At 43.7% G+C, this 17965-nt stretch overlaps 1 protein-coding gene across 2 annotated transcripts in view; it reads right to left on the reverse strand.

Moving 5' to 3' along the window:
• Positions 1-8326: 8326 nt before the first annotated feature.
• myo16 (myosin XVI) overlaps positions 8327-17965 on the reverse strand; it is a 71192-nt gene continuing 61553 nt past the window's right edge. Inside the window, exons 34-36 of one of the 2 annotated variants that reach the window (XR_014598092.1) lie at positions 17859-17944; positions 16310-16417; positions 10539-10670 (exon numbers count right to left, since the gene is read on the reverse strand). Coding sequence is in view for 1 of the 2 variants with exons in the window: in XM_084023242.1 (XP_083879368.1) it covers positions 10500-10670; positions 17859-17944 (257 nt within the window). In the remaining variant the exon portion in view is untranslated. Of the gene's footprint in view, positions 10671-16309; positions 16418-17858; positions 17945-17965 lie in introns of both variants that reach the window. The other variant, XM_084023242.1, reaches the window with a different exon arrangement.

A 17965-nucleotide genomic window follows, 5' to 3' on the forward strand; every position in this document is an offset into this window, starting at 1 on the left:
GAAACCATCAGTTGACAGCTTATTGGAAGAAGATTACCAAAATCCAAGCTGGAAGGGAAGCTTTTTTTTTCCTCCAGTGAATTGTTCAGTCAGTGAAACTGTTCAAAACAGACTCTGGAGGGGCAGCTTAGGACCCCTGACTGAGTCTGCAGCGAGAATGTGCCGGACAGTGTTATCCTTACCACTCAACACTCGTCTCACACGGCGACCACGGGGAGGCACAGAAGGAGACGAGTCCTTAGCTGAACTCGCAGAATTCCTCGTTAATAGTCTGCCTCGTGTTCTGTGGAGCAGAAGTTGTCAAAACGTCTGACTTGCAATATGCAGAAACAAAGAGACGCTCTGCTAATTGCCATTGCAAGTGAGTACTCACACAGCTGCCAAGCGTCATGTTTAACAATTATTTTATTGTGTCTTTCTGAGCTATTTCACACATAAGAGGAAGCCTTGAAACTGATGAAATTTGCACATTTACAGGAAGCAAGCCTCTCAAAGGTTTTTAAAATCATTACACTTTTACTACAGATTTGTTTTTCACATTTCCATTCCTCTCCCAACCCCCACCTGGTATCCCTACCTGATTGTTTGCAACCTCCACGTGGACGGTAAGTGCATGCAAAAGTGCAACAGTACACTCAAAGCTCAGCGCCAGTGGATCCATCAATTTAGTGTTATATTTTATTACAATTATTATATGTAGATAATACAGCAAATTCAAGTAATTAAATCTAATAGCGTTTTCCTGCCAATACACCAAAGTGCAGGCAGCACAATCAGATGCCAGAGGAATGGGTAGAGCTTGAGTGTGTGTGTGTGTGTGTGTGTGTGTGTGTGTGTCTTTGTGTCACCTCTGTGTTAGTAACAGAGAGCCTTGTGCGAGGCCGGCTGCATCTCGTGGGCATATACTGATTAGGATCAGACTCCTCTGATAGGACGAGGAGATGAGAGCCATTAATTGAGTGGACTTGAACCAGAATGGTGCCGGTACTCCGACATGGCTCACATGCAAAGGCAGCGAATTTCAAGGCCGTGTATGACTACGCATACAACACTTTTTTTTTAATTGCTTGCTGCTCTGCTGAATTGTATGCAGATATGTTACCGATGGTGCAAAGGTGTCGAGGGACTTGTGAACGTTTACCGCAATGTGTTAATGTATTTGCTAACGTGTTGTGACTCTTGTGTACACATTAAGCCACGCATCTCCATGTAAAAAGTCTGGTGGCCTCGTCGCCAAGACGTTTGCTGCATGTCAACACGTCTGTCTCTAATTATTATAAAAGAAACCCCCATCATTCTCATTGACACAGTAGTACTCTGGGGCTGTTAATTGTGGAAGCAGCGCCACTTATTAACAGCATGTATTATTTAAATAATATGTATAATTTAAATCAAGTCACCCAAAATGTTCCATATTTATGAGGTGACATATTCAAACCGTGTGCATACCCCTGCACACACACACACACACACACACACACACACACACACACACACACACACACACACACACACACACACAGTCTCCTCCTTTCACACACAACCAACAATACCGATTAGTGTGTATGTGTGGGTGTGTCTTTGTGTGCTTGTCAGGTCTTAACCCTTCATTCTCTTGACAGCCGATACATGCGGATGGCCTGTGGGTGCCTCGCAGGTAAATTAGGATGGACCAAGCATCTCATCTATAGCACCCATAAAGAGGAGCCCCTGCTAATTAAATTACTTATACCTCTTAAGTAGGGCAATTATGAGATTTAATTGGTTGGCGAGTGGTTGATTAGATAGTTAACCAATGCTTGATTAAAAAGTGCTACAGCACTATGCGGTGCTGATTGCCATTCACACTTGGGAGGGAGGATAGGCAAAAACGGGCACTCAGATCTTTTTAAGTAAACACAGGTCCATGTATATATATGTAGGATCAAAAGAAAACGGTAGGGCGTTTTCCTCTCTCCATTTGTCACTGTGTCTCCCTCAGATGTTAAGTGTATAAATTGTCTGAGGTTTTCTCTAATCTTTCATTTTACCGCTGACAGCAGAGATAAATGAATGGGGGGGAAAGGCTGGCCACCACACAAAGGCGAGGCCCACAAGACGAAGCCGGGAAACCTCTACCATTTTCCCCCTTGACCAGACTGCATTTCTTGCTAAGCATCTGCATATTCCTGAGATTTTACTGCACAAACGTCTCTCTTCTGAACTCACGGAATGCATAATTTATCTCACTCGCCAATGTACAGATCTATGGAATTGATCAGTTTCACAAACCCCCCCCACTGATTGGACATGCAAGCTGCGATGGCGTATGGAATTTAGCTTTTACGCTGCTCTTCGCAGACATATAATCCGAGGTATATAGAGTGCCATATGTTTGCTTTTGGGGGTGGCGTGGGTTGGTAATGTAAACATGACATACAGCAAAGAGAGATCCTTGGAGAGACGGCCTGGGGAGGGGAGCAGCATTGCAGCACAATGGTTACGCTGCACTGACAAGGCCTCCTGTTGCCAAGGAAACGACACAGAGGTTATTGACATAATTTTCAGAGAGTTCCCAGGAATCCTACATTTACATAACTTTGTCCATTTCCTTGATGCCGGGGACTGGAAGCGAAAGCACCTGATGCTATATCCATCCCCGTTTAACGTTATCATACATGAAAGCAAGTGTGAATTGTTGGATTAGGAGTAGTGATCTGTTGTTGTTGCACCACACCACACAATTACACCTAATTACTGTTCCCTCATGATCCCCTATGAGAACCTTTCCTCACACGCATGTATATATGGGCGTGTCTATCTATACGAATGAAAAAATGAATGTCCGTCTGACCTCGTCAGCAATACGGGGGCTTTTTAATTGCCACGTTAATTAGCTTTATCATCAAAGACTGCCTTGGTGTCTGCCAATCTGCTGACTGCTCGGCAAAAAAAAGGAAATGGGGAAAAAGGATCATTTTTCTGGCTCCCATCTGGATTCAGAGAGGGTGGAGCGGACAGGATTCATCTGCCGTTACTGATCTGCTGTCAATGATTTATCACTGTGTTTGCCTTTTAAGGCATACGAGCACTGGATCATCGTGGCTCTATGTCGAGATACAGATAGTGTAGCGAGCCTACTGGTTGTTTCTGGGTATTACTGGGTTTCCACGGTGGGTATGTTGAGAGAACATATGTTTGCTGAGCTATTGACACAACAAGCCTCTCCAACGGGTCTGATGAGAGCAGTGTTTGTTGGGAGATGGTCAGAGTGGAAAGTGATTGAGTATACCTACTCAAATAGCATACTCTGCATGTACATAGTTATCTGTAGTACTAAGTCATTTTGTGGATTTTTCTGGTTCTTTGATAACAGAGTAAGGTGTTTCACGACAGGACTCGCCTTGGAGGGACCAACTATGACACCATCGACAGACCACGCCCCCTCATTTTACCAGTCGACCCACTACTCACAAATCCCTCTAGACTGGTTCCTTTTCATGTCTACGTGAGGAGGGAAGTGCTGGTTAAACATCTTATTCTGATATCAGAGAACCGGGGATATCGTTTCATAGCCTTGATTCATTGATTTAATAAAATATGGCGCAGCTTGAAGAACATTATTAGTGGATGCAAAAGTCTCTGTTTCTCCGTCTAATCCGGTGCTTCGAATGCCGGTCTGATGCAATGTGATGGATGTGTCGGGAGAGACGGACCTCAGTGTCGTTAATTGAAAATTGAGACAGTGTTGAGATGATGTTATTGATTTTCACGCTCTCCGCCAGCAGTATACGGAAGTCCATGCCTTTGCGTGGAGCCGGTGAAGAGGTGATGAGGGAACAACAGCGGGGTCAAAGGAGGATAGAGGAAATGAGACGGGGGGTTGGGAAGAGGAGCGGAGAGGGCAAACGTGGAAGAGAAGGGGATCACGGGGGTGAGGGTGTGCAGTAAAGTGAGGTTGAAAGATGGACATTATGGAGCCTATAAATGCCTGTAAAATAGCTTTCATCTTTTGCCACTTAATTTATGTTTGGAGCATAACTCTAACCCTCTGGCTATCATAGAGCCGATGAAGGCTCACAGCTAAGCCAACAGCCCTTCCAACCCGTGCCTTTGCTTCCCGGCATCGATCAGACGGGGAGCAAGCCAGTCCCCAGGCTGTTTATAAGTCAACAAAACCTACAAACCCTACAACCAGTGCTCAAGTAATCAATAGAGGTGGGACTCGTGTTTACTGTGTTTCATGGCCTTTGAAATGTCTCAGATGGGCTCCGGCAGCTTTCATCTTCTTCTTCCTCGTGCTTTTTGTCAGGCGTGCACATAAACATATAGACAAAAAACAAACAGTGCTGTGTGTCTCCGGCGAGTTGGAAAAAGTGGTTTGTAGACCAAAGCACATATAATCAATACCTTGTCTTGTCAATCATTGTAGATTATGTTATTTTGGTAAACTTCCCAGTACATTTTCACAATAACACAGAATACACACTTATTAATTTACGCACATGCATTGAATTAGTTAGCCCTTTTAGAGGATTGGAAGGATACATTTATATTGGACATTAAGGAGCATTGTCCTTAAGTTTAGGCGTAACATTCAACATTTTTATTTGTACTGGTCCTGTGACCCCACAATTCAGCAAAAATGTGTTGGAAGGAAGCACCTCGCTAGCTAAAGACAAAGTAATTTACTGATGCCATTCAAAGGCTAATGGCACCTTTTAGAGAGGAGTGTATAAAGTCTCTCTTTAGAAGAGAGCAGTCGCTTCCCTTTTGTGTTTCAAGTGTGCCACGCCTCTTCTGCCTGCTACACTCCTCCTGCTTGATCACTCACACCTGATCATCATCACCTAGTGGACCAGCATATTAACCCTCAGGTACTTTTTTGATTTGATAGTCCAGTTAAGTTTCATTTTCTATCTAGGGTGGGTTGTTTGTTGTTTTTCCCTTGGAGACCCTGACCACTTATTTGCTTCTCTTATAAATTCAGTTTATAAGAGTGTTTCATTGTAAATACATACATTCTAATTCTAAATACATCACTTATGTTACTGACCTTGTTCCCCTAGACATTAGATGTGTTGAGTAAGCGGTCCTTCAGTGTGGCCCAGGACTCATTAGTATGCACCAGTGATAAAAGGTAGTTGTGACATCATGTTACTTATGAAGACACCGTGGGCTCTGCTACCTTCTCCTCCGGTTCTTTTCTCTCATGTTTGGAACGCATGCCTGCTCAATTTGATTGCACGTGTGCTCAACTTGTCAGTCTCGATAGATTATATGACAGACAGAATATTGTATTTTCCTCACAAAACGACAAATGACAAATAGATACTTGCCACTGGACAACCTCAGCATACATAGCCTTTACCCAGCAATCACCACTGCACATCTAACTATGACCAGATATTACATTTCACTGAATCATTTTTAAAAACAATTCATTCAATTTCATAATGTATTCAAATGTGCTAGTTGACATAGAATAAGCATATTGTTTTATTATAGATTGCTAGCCTACTGACTATTTCCCCAAAAACAGAAGGGACTGAAAAGGATTGGAAAATGCTTAAAAATATGTGACCAAGTTTGGATCTCAATGCTTCTTGGGTTCATCTACAGCTGTACTTAAAGCTGTCATCTTTTTTATGTATGTTCTTGGTTGCAGTACTTTGATTTATTGTTGGTAAATGAACACCGAGGCAAATTCCTTGTATGTGAAAACGTACTTAATGGCAATAAACTCCTTTCTGATTCTGACTCTGATTGGACGATTGCAGTTCGGAGCAGCGGTTCAGTGAATGGTCAATGGGAGGAAAAGTGGATGTCAGCCCAGCCGCCATCTCCACCATCTTTCATAGCTTTGCTCTTGACCATTAAAACACACACAGATGCTATTTAAAGACGTAGTACACACCTGTGCACAAACCGCTCCTTAAAAGTGGCCCCGGGGGAGTCATGGAGACCAAAGAGAATCAAGAGAAAGTGAGGATTTATAGCAAAGGTGACCACAGTTAGGGGCCTAAATGGAAGGCTGGGAGGAAGGGGACCTGTGTTTGATTCGGGGTTTATTGGTGTAGCATCAGGGGGCAGCTTGGTCCAAATTACCTCTTTGCCATTTACCCCCTCCCCCTGTTGTTACCATTTCTAGTGGTGGGGGTGAAGTCAGAAACAACCCTCCTGTGGTGCTTTGTTCCTGTTAACACTTAAAAGGGGATTTCTGTAAAAGAAAAATACGTAATTGTGCGTACAGTAGGACAGTACAGTGCTGAGGCGGGGATGAAGCCTTTTTGTAGGCCAAACCCATAAGTTAGCATCACAATGGTTGCCTTGACAAAAAGCCAAGGGGATTTTTCAATTTATTGCAGGAAATCAGCTCTGTGACAACAAAGTTTATGATAGTCCCGCCTTTAGTTCGGCATGAATAATCTTAAATCTCAAAAAAAAATTTGGAGTGAATATAATCATCAGAAGTGTGTGAGAATACACAACCGTTGGTCACCGTGATGCTGTTTTGTATTCTTATTTAGCAATTTGTTAGCAACCGCCTTGTAAAAAGCTTGGGAATTCAAAACTCTAACATCTTTTAAGCTCGTGTAAACCACTATCTAATCTCTAACAATGAGAATCTAACAATGCAAACTCATTTGCAGGTTTTAGGACTCGTACAACTCCACATCCTTCTAAATGTGTTATTTTATTAAAGAAAAGATCAAATTTTCTTTTAAAAAATTCACTGTACTGTGGTTGTAGGCTATGAGGTTATGCATGACATCTATAATATTGTATATGTAGGCCTATATATTGAATTTTTTTTAACTCAAAAGTAACATTTTTATCATTATTTATCTCCATTATCTCAGAGTAAACGCAGCACACACCCCAGAAACGGTTTAGCGTGACACACACTGACACATAAACTTCAAACACAGCCTTCCCGTCACTACTGCTCAGGGGAAACATTCCTCTAAGTTACTATAGCAGATTATTAATGTGGGAAGACGTTGTTGTTCCAGCTGACATGACTTGTGCTTGTCTTGACCTGAATCTGAGCAGAAACCGCTGCAGGTTAGTGAATACCTGGAGGGGCAACCTCTTCACCCTGGGAAATGTCACTTCAAACTGACATTATAATTGGGCCTGGCAAAGACACATCTTCTTAAAGGTTTAGTCCGTCTAAATTAATTAAAAGCATACTTTCTTACTTAGCTATGCAGAAATATAGGTATGCAAAATCTGAAGCGATGCAACCAAGACCATCTGTATGGTCCTGGAAGTGACATGCAGCATTCTCATACATGCACGGACACACATCAAGACTGGCATTGACACAATTGTGCTTTATTGCTGTACAGGTACAGTACTTATAAAACATTGGGAACATGATAATTATGAAATATCACATACAATCTTTTTTTCTTTCCACAAAACACATATGTACGCAGGTTAAAATATACTGTATGTCATGTACAAAAGAAAGACTACAATAAAATAAAAAACAACACTATGAAAGGCAGTGAAATACCCCTGTGTAGGTGCTAAAAGGTTCGTGTCTCTGAACAACTATACATGGACTGGGGACAATAAAATGGCCACTCGACACTGGCTGTAGCACCAGAGAGCTGATCTCAGAGCAGAGGATTTTTTTTACTGGCAGTAATCGGGCTGCCGGAGTTCGGTAATGCTTACGACAGACTGAGCTTGGTCATCGGGGATCGTGATGATGGAGCCGATACGTAGGCAGATCGGTCCAGTTAAAGGAGGAAGTGAATGGATGAAGTGTTTGGATGAGAGACGGGGGGGGTGGGGACAATGATTCACAGTGCAGTGGGAAGCAGTTCTTCACTTTAGACTTTTCAGCATGAGCACGTTATAAAGGGCCAGGCCCAACATGTGGTCATGCAAGGTATAAAGCACTGATGTGCTTTGAAAAGACAATTAAAAAAAACAATTAATCTCCTCATTTCATGATTTCGGTTACCATGGTAATACACAAAACCGTGATGGACACTGACTAACCAGAACCCTGATCATAATGGAGGTCCAATACAGAGGCTATAAATTCTCTATCATTGGCATTGTCACGGTTGAGTAGCTTAATCTCGGTTCCTTTTCTCTTTTGCTTGATCACAGACGGGCTCGAGTCCTTGCCTGAATGAGAGGAACCATACTATGATGTTAAATGTTTGACAAAGCTCTGCAGTGCAGCACTGTACTACTCATGCAACCCCAGATCGCAGCACGGCAGGTGTGACTCGCAGAGCAAATCAATACCTTATCAAAAATGCTGCATCACGATTAACTTGCTTTAAAAAAAGAAAAAAAAAAGGACTGCACACATAAATTCTGCATACAATAATCAACATTGAGGAGTCGGGTACACCGTTTAGATACAGCCGCATGTTTCCAGTAATAAGATACACAGGCAGTGAAAAAAACAAAAAAACAACTTTGCTTTTATACATTCAGCCAGTCAGTCAAAAAAAATGCAGCTCTGCTGATTTGCCGTCTCTTGTGAATATCAGTGATCCCCTATAATTCCTCTTGAATATTTGTGCACCTTGGTGCACCGACAGCAGCTGAGATCGATCCGGTGATGGGCCTGCTAATTCATAAGGCTGAATCAATCAGACACATTGTGGGTGATCAGTGGGAATGAGAAATCAATTAGAGCTATTGATACTTTGCGGCTCTGACAATCCCGACCGATCGCCGAAGATCAAACGGCTTGTTGAGACACACCCAGCCCATTACAGAAGTCAACACGACACCACATAAACATTGTGCAATAAAACATCCATATACAATCCAAAACATCTGCCTTGCATCATAGGAACAGAACGACGGGGTCAAGAGGGAACAGAACAAATAATATTAAATAGAGTATAAAGAATTTCATAGACATAGACAATCATTCTGGAAAAAAAAGGGGGAAAAAAGATATTCACATTTTAAAATAAACCTCTTCTCTTCTTCATTCATTGCATCTAACCCAAGACATTCTCGAATCTCCGTTTCACCATCATAGACAGTATTATCTCATCTCTTCCTCATCTTTCAGTTCAACCTCTGTGCTTTTTTCCGCCATAGTACGAGCTACAACATACAACACTGGTCACTATTTACAAAGCGGTCGCCATGGAAACACCCGTAGAGCCGGTTTGATCCATTAAGGGAAGGTGGGGGGAGGGGTCAAAGACCAAGTGGGTGAAAGGGGTCTGGTTGTCCGGGGTCAAAAGGGAGGGGGGGCGGAGATCGTGGAGGTTCATGGGCGCCTGGGCGGACGCAGCCGCAGTGGAGGAATCTGTACAATAACCGAGTTCATCTGTGCGAGTTTCCTGAGCCCTGCACAGTCTCCCGAACAACGCCGAACACCGTCAAACCGTTCAGGTGCTGATGAGTGTCCGCTGTTTTTTTTTTTTCCTCCTCTTTTTGCCTTCTGTTCACACGTTGAATCACCACCGAAGATTTGGTCATTTGTGTGAGTCTGTCCACGTCAATGTAGGGGGATTACATGTGTACACCGTTTTTTATAACTACACTTCTTATTTTAGACGTGTCCTTCACAAGTCGTCTCTACTTTGGCACAGAGTTCATGTTCACAACATAAACTTTATACCTGGCAGCTAAAGCTACGCTAATTTAGCTTCACCGTGATAACTTAATCAAAGCAGGGTTGTTTTGTTCCTCCTCTTTTCCTAGTAAAGGTTAGTGCAGTAGGTTGCATTTTGGCCAGAGGTTTTTGTTCCTCCAAGGCTGGTGGTAACAATGGGGAAGAGAAGTGCACCATGGGATATTACTGAGGTTAGCCTGACCCCTGGTCGCCTGTTGCCAGGGCCTGCAGTAGCACTTAAGAGCCAAAACGTAGGAGGCTAGTTGGGAGCTGTACCTGAAAAGGTCCCCGTGTCTGAGCCAGTACACTGATGCTAAAAACTGGAGGTGTATTAAAGCGTCGGCTTGACTTGTAAACTTCAGAGAGGTCTGAGACTCTGGGGGGGGCATGCACAGAAGCATACATGGGGAAATCACGGGACTGCACGTCAAGTAAAACCAGCACCACGTCATGGGAAGGAGCTTCTTTGTGTGCAGCAGGACAACAAGATGCAGACTAAATGGCTATTTAATATCTGACTACTATGAAAACACTGCTCTTTAAATCCGCCTCCCTTTGACGGACGTCATACGTTTAGTCTCTGATGAACGGAAAATAAATAATAATCTCTTTTTGTTAATAACAAAAAACATCTCCAGGTGGACCTCTACTGTGTCTCTATTCCGCGTGTTTGTCATAGATAACACTGGTCAGTGTTACATTGTATCACATTTTTGGGTTGGGCGAATCCTCCACAGTCGAGGTCAAAAGGCGCCGAGGCGGGACCTTCAGCCCAGGGACGAGGCTCACGCTTTGGGGCTCGGAGCTTCAACCTCGCCCCTGGGTTTCGAGGTTACTTGGTCCACATAAAAAAAGAGAATGGAGGAACTTCATAGCCAATACATGTGACTGCATAGCACGGCCTCTGTCAAGGAGAGGCCTTCCTGTTGGTCCAGAGCAGCGTGGGGGGCAGGGTCGGGGACTGAGGTGGACGGTGCTTCCAGTCACCCCGCCTCTCAGACTGCGCTCGCCGCCATCGCAGAAGCTCCGCAAGGGCGGCGCTCTCATCCCCGGTGGACAGACGTAAGCGCTGGAACACCTTGAGGGGAGGGGAGAGGCGAGAACACGTTCAAATCACACACACAGTACCGACTTTGTCCTGAATGGGTTGACAAGTAGATGACAGAAAGCTGAAATGACCAGGGTGTGATTGGAGGCGGTAGGGAGAGGAGGAGCATGAATGACGAGCAGCCGTTTTATAAAATAAAAAAGGATCTCATTGTCAGGGAAAAAGCATCCTAAAACAGGCAAAGATATTTAAAATATACCATCAAGCCACAGAGCAAGAAATAATGGGATAGTTTTGTCTGATCAATCATCTTGAAAGAGGCAGTGATCACCTGGGTGGGCTTCTCTTCTGAAAGTAGGACAGGTTTTCCTCATGAATCATTCTAATAAACATCACGGGGATGAATCTGGAGCTGGCACCGAGCCATCTCATGAGACGGTTGATAGAAAACACCGGGGGGGGGGGGAGGGGATCCCTTCTCTGATTGACAAGTCTAACAGTGACTCATTTCCATATTCTCTCTCTGGACCCTCCACACATCATCTCACAGGGGGTCTGGTGAATTACACTGGGGAACTTTGTACAGCGAGCGACTTGAGTGGCTCTTGTTCTTGCTCGGAGGCACTCGGGTCACAATGCACACGGGTGCACACATCGTTCCGTGCAAAGCACATCGTCTGTCATCTGCCAGTCAACACCCGAGTAAATCAATCACACAGGAATTCCAATCTGCCTCAGTCAGTAATACCGGCAACAGGAGCGAGCCCTAATGGTCAAGACCAGATTAGGAGCTGGAGGTTGTGATGGTGGCTGTTGATGGCTCTGTTGAAGTGCAAAAAAACAGGTTCCTACCTTATCTCAAGGACAGGTATTACTATACTGTATACGTTTCTTATTGTGTGCTTCATGACCTCCCTACACTGCCATAGCAATCAGCCCTAACCCCATTGGTTCCTACTGAAAAAAAACATTTTCTGAACTGTAAACAGAAGGTAAATGGTACATTTTCAGCTGTGGATTCACAAACATGTGTTGCACTCGTGAGTATAACAGCTGTGGATGTGGGATTGAGTCAAACTCAATGACATAAACTAGAGTGCCTGAGTTCATTACGAAGGAACATCCAGTGCAATGGGGTGATTCAATTATGTGTTGCAATAGTTTGGGACAACAATGAACCCCCAGGGGAATAAGCTGCAGTAGAATCAAGTAGAATCAATTCATTTTTGATTTTTTGTCAGTCCTATCTTTTAACATCCTGATTAAAACTTGAATTCATGCTGTAATCACAGTTCCTTTCCCTCTGCTTTTCATCTCTGCTGGAGTTGGAGCTGTGAGATAAATCAAGTTAGCAGTACATACAATTCTACATTTTCTCCGCATATTGCCATACAGTACATTTAGTGATGCATTCCACACAGACCATACCATAGTACACAAACACACGCACACACACACATTACATACTTTGAAATACACACGTAGCCAGGATCTGGAAAACCGCACACATGTGTGTCCATATGCACATGCACTCAAACACACGCACACATTGATCGCCTGCACAGGCACAATACTCAGTGAACTAATCCATAATTTACACCTCCCTGCCAGGCTATTCTCTGCACTGGCGCCAGCCAGGAACACCAGCTACTGGAACAGTAGACAAGTAGGAACACTGTGTCCTTCTGCAATGCATGACTGTACTGACACACACACACACACACACACACACACACACACACACACACACACACACACACACTGATGCAATAAACATCAAATACAGTTTTGACAATCCAATAATTCTGACAGAAGAACATTTTGAGAGATTAATAGTTTGCAGCCTTGATGCCTGAAAATATAAATCATTATAATAATCATCGTCAGAGTGTCACGGTAAGATCGCGTTGCTACGTTGAGTAATTTCATTTACCCCCAATGCTTGCAACTCTCTCAAGTATGCGGGCATTCGAACATCACACTAACGTGTGACTGTTGGAACATCTCACTTCAAAACCACAGGCAATAATATACTGCTTTAACAACTTCTTGGAACCTGGTTGCAGGGATTTGCTCTCATTCAGAGTTTCTTCAGGCCAGACTAGTTCTTCCACACCAAATTCGGAAAAAGCATGTCTTGGTGGACAGGACAGGGGCTTCCTCAAAGTGTTGCAGAAGGGATTCATTGTATCCTGTAGCCTTAAGATCTCCTTTAATTCAAACCATAGCCCTAACCATTAAAGACTGCCCCAGACCAGAAGTATACAAAAGAGCATGGACAGCTCCCTCAAGGTGTTTCTGAGATATCTCATTAATGGAAACAGGCCAGACCATGGGACAGCACCAGAAGCTGATCAGAGTCTAATAAATTCCTTCAGTCTTCCGGAGATACCGCATTTACTAGAACGGACCGGCTGGACATAGATCCGAACATACGTACATATGGGCAGACAAGCCTTAGACATAATGCCTCTACATCAACCACAGCCGATAAAAAGTGATGACTTCTGCAGAAAGGTTGAGTCGGTAGATTTAGGCCATGTTCAGAGAGCGCCGGTGGGTCATCCCGCAAAAAAGCTGAACCCAGCTCAGCTTTTACAGATTGTTTCATTCAGCAAGGGGCTGCCTCGGCTAATCAAATCAATCATTTGCAGTGCTTTGTTAAGCATCAACTAAAGAATCTGTGACACAGATTGGACTTTTTAAAATGTCGTCTCACTGGAACCTGAAACAACTCACCTCCATAACGGCAGCCCCTTGCATTTAAAAACCCACGGGGCTATTTTCCTGTCTAAACACCTACCTTTCCTACCTTACCTTCCCTAAAAATATCTCACCTTCCAAAACTAATATGAGAGAATAACTATTAAATTGCTGGAACAATTTCATAAAGTAGCCAAAACAAAACATTTTTGACCCCCAGACTCCATTCCTCCATCCCCCATATCCAATATGTTAACGGAAACGGATTGTATGTCGGAAGTCTGGAGGTCAATCCAAACTATTACTGTTTGTGACCATATCCTGTGAGCTTCTCCACAGACACACACACACACACACACACACACACACACACATACAGTGCATGCTTGTATGTCTTCTCATTGAGCCCATTAATTCCTGGAAATTTCCCCGGATGGGTTGGGTGCCGAGGGGGATTTCAGAGAAACTAGCAGGACACCTTTATTTACACGTAGGCTTGAACCCTGGCAAACAAGGGGGGTTCATGCGGAGACACCAAGGCTCCCTGTCTGTCCTTCTCATCCTCACTGTTATTATTCTGACTAGCAAACATGTGCCGCAGTCCTTCTCCCACTTTAGACATCATAACTTCTGCCTAGATCCTCTGAAGGGAAAAGGAAAGAATATTTATGTCCATCCAATCATTTAGCAGGCAGACGGTCTGCCTATCCTTTGCATGATTAGTATAGACTGCTGTTGACTACTAACTACAGGAACCAAAACAAGCCAGTCCATTCATTCCTAACAGAGTTGTCCGCCCCCCTCCTCTTCTTCCTTCATCCTTTCCTTTTCATTTATCCCATTAGATCTGCTAATCCTGCATAAACACGGTCTGGAATGCAGCTAATTGAAAGGCATTCTGGGTCACAGAGTTGTTCCCATCTCTTGAATGAACTCATGGTAATGAACCTGTTCCAGACAACGCACCAGATTAGCCAAGTGAGGAATCAAGACGAAAGTGTCTCCCTTTCATAAGTTCAGTGGTAACAGTGAGAAGCCACACGTTCACAGTTCTTACCCAGAGATAATATCGGACACATGGGGATGAAGCCCTGGAGTCATTTCTGAGGTTGTACAACTCTTAGCAATATGTCACACAAGTGATGGCAAAGAATGTGGAAGGCGATTTTTGAAAGGTATAAAAATGGATTCAGCAACTTAAAAATCCCAGCAGATGAATAAGCAACAATGAAAACTGCAGCCCTCCTTTGTTGAGTGTCTGTTGGTAGTAAAATCCATCAGTGTTGGTGTGCGTGCTCATTTGCATGTGTATTAACATTATGCTAATCCAAGGGGAGCGTCAAAGGAAACAAGGATGCCTGCTGTCCACTATGAGATGCATTTACTTAACTGATCAACACCAGTCACCTGTCACCTTAGGGAAGCCAAAATATTGCCTTTTTTAACTCATTTTCTGTCATTTTTTTATTTTGAACAAAAGCAATGTCAACTCAAATGTAGAAACTCTTGGCAGATCATTTTCAAAAACCCTTATTTCTTGGGTTTCTTTCTTTCCACAGCACTTGCAACCTTGAAAATGGTCCTGTAAAATGCTGCCTATCACGTTGCTGCCTGAAGTGGGGGAAAAAAAAGAAAAGAAAACGAATAAAAAAAAAAAAAATTCTAATGGGAGAAATATGCTTTCTTTAATCCCACCAGAAGTGTCTTGAAATCCACACAAAAGGAGGCATTAACCATTCAACTGAAGAGATGTTGTCAGTTTTGTAGTGGATTCAATTACAATAAATGAAAGCACATTTAAGCACCTGCTGTTGCCAAATGAATCATCCACGTATCCTATATCTCATATAGCTGGTACATTTAACAGGCCTCAAACCTGAGTGGATGCACTTTTATTGTCTTTCTTTCTTTTCTTTCTTCCTAACTCAACTGCAGCTATATCATTTCAAGTACATCAAGTATTCTAATTCTGATTGTATGGATATGCTGTCTGATCATGTGCACCCCTGGTAGGCTCAAATGAGAAGGAAAATGTATTGTATGAACTTAATATTTCAAAGTGTGATTAGAATATGTTTTGGCAGTGATGGTGAGCAGCTATACAGATGCAGAGAGTCTCACTAGCCCCAAGAGCTGCAGTTTCCTTTCAGAAATGAGGGATAAAAAAAGAAGAAGTGTTGGTGGTGAACAAACAGCTCCGTCACTGATTCTAGGATCAGACTTTTCTTCCCCGACAGAAGAAAGGGCAGATAGCTAATCTGATTCCAGACCAGTGGTTTAAGGACAAAGAGAACAGTAATCAAGGGGAGCAAGCGAGCGATAGCAGTGTTTTTAAAAGGCCCACAATATGTTTATATTTGGATTAAAACATTAGCATTTTCCCGCCTTAAAGTGACAGGTCACCAAATCACCTGTGGTGCTTTTCAATCTAGATAGTTTTGGTGTGAGTTGCTTATTTTAGGAGATATCAGCCGTAGAGGTGTCTGCCTTCTCTCCAATATAATAGGATTAAATTGCACTCCGCTTGTTGAGCTCAAAGCACACTAAAAAAAAAAAAGAGTCAACAGCAATGTCCCGGTTCTCAAGATATTACAAAGTCTCTGTATTATGTGGGCCGTGTGCAGTGTTATTATATTCAAGAGAAGGCAGGCATCTCTCCGGCTGATAACTCCTAACCAAGGCAACTCACACCAAAATGACAGGTACACTACAGGTAAGAGGGAATTTGGAACCAATTGTGACTGCATTTCATTTAAAATCACCACAGCCTCCATTCTCCGTGAGGGAGCAAACAAACACATTCTACAAAGCCACTCTACAAACTCCAATAATAGACTTTGGGTGGGGTATTACCGGGAACTCTGTTCTTCTGAGGTCCCCCCTCTTTTCTTTGAGCATACCACACTGGCTCTATGAAAAACACTGCTATTAGGGGTGGAGAGCAGCGAGGAATGACATACACTCACCACAGCCCTACATGTCAACCGGGCTTCCAGTGAACCCCCCTGCCCCCCTCCCTCGCTGCTTTAGAGGGCGGCCCCCGCACCGAACGGAGAAAAGTTGAGATGACCCCTCTGCAAGATAAAGGAGGGAGTGAGAGGGTCACAGCCAAGCTCATTAGAATTCAAGGGAAAGAGAGAGAAAGTTAGAGAGAAAGAGTCATTTCCAAACAGCCACATTCTTCACATATTCTGAGAAAACAACATTCAGACGGCCTTAAATGGGTGCGTTCCCCCTGAATGTTTAGTCAACCTGAGGTGTGTGAAGTGGACACACGGTGTGCCGTCACGTCTCGAGTGGCAGCATCTTGTGTTGCTACATGGCGTGTTAGCTTCTCTGAACGCGGCACACTATGTGCTTTGTTCACGCACCACGGACGGTGACACTCAATCACTGACTGACTGAGTCTGTGATGAATCTGAATCCGTTTCCGTGTCGTGAGACTTTCTTGTACAAGCCTGGACTGGGGCGAAACAACTATGGCTGTTAACTATACAGGGAATATTGTGGAGAGCATTTACAGTGTAACGCTGCTATGCAAGACGCTTCACCGCGTGTGTAACGTGCATTATTTGTGTAGTGGCGGAGTGACTGCAGTGCAGTAAAGGCTGCAGCGAGAACATCTGTAGATCGATTATTGTTACAGCCGGGGGCTTAAATAAATGAAATTTCCTGTTAGACTTTGTTGGGTTCGGTGCTCAGCCTGTGGACATGATCTTAGTAACAGCAAGGAGAAAGAGAGTGTTTGCAGTGTGTGTTCCAGCATGTGTGTGTTTCCTCGGACGTAAACATATTCCGGCGGCCACATTTCTGATATGATTTGAAGTCGTGCCGCCCCCATTTTTCACGTTTTACAACATTAAAAACGCAGTTTATTTCGATGGTGCAACAGATGCTTTGTGGCTGCACCAATACATGACAGCCTTGCATTTTAAATGTCCATACAGCCACACATCTCAAAGCACAGTTGCTTTCGTTAACATTTGTTATTGCCAGTGGACACACACACACACACACACACACTAGAATGTCTCCGGTGTACATTAGCCGCTCAGGAGAAGTGAGTGTATTATTTGTAACCAGACCTTTTCCGTTTTCTCTCCCAGCGAACGCGGCTCGTACCAATTCAACTCCAATGAAATGATCTAAAGTGGAAGTCTAAGAAGCTATCAATCCAATACAGAATCATTGGCCCACCAAGCTAATTGCACTAACGACGGTTTCCTCTCGGTCGTCACGGTTTTATAAGTTGCATATATCAGAGGCCTGTGGGCACGCGAGTGTGTGAGTGAGCTCAAGACATTCAATTCAATCCCGTAACCGTACACCTGTCTACAGAGCCAGAGGGAGATCACATGTCATGAGTGATACATGGTACTCAAAGGAGGCCACTTTCCTGTCCACTCAAAATGTCAACAAACCCACCAGGAAATGCAGGCCTGATATAGTCACATTGTCAGTGTGCGCGCGTTAGTGTGCGTTTGTGCCGCTAAGTGCCCGTCTGGGTGTGTTTACCTGAGTGTGATGGCTGTCCATGTGTCTGTGCAGAGAGGCGGAGCTGGAGGAGTTTGACTTGCTGTGACTCTCATCCTCCAGCGACCCTGAGCACACAACATCAAAGG

The sequence above is a fragment of the Eutrigla gurnardus genome, assembly GCF_963514095.1.
Source record: "Eutrigla gurnardus genome assembly, chromosome: 12".
NCBI lineage: Eukaryota > Metazoa > Chordata > Actinopteri > Perciformes > Triglidae > Eutrigla > Eutrigla gurnardus.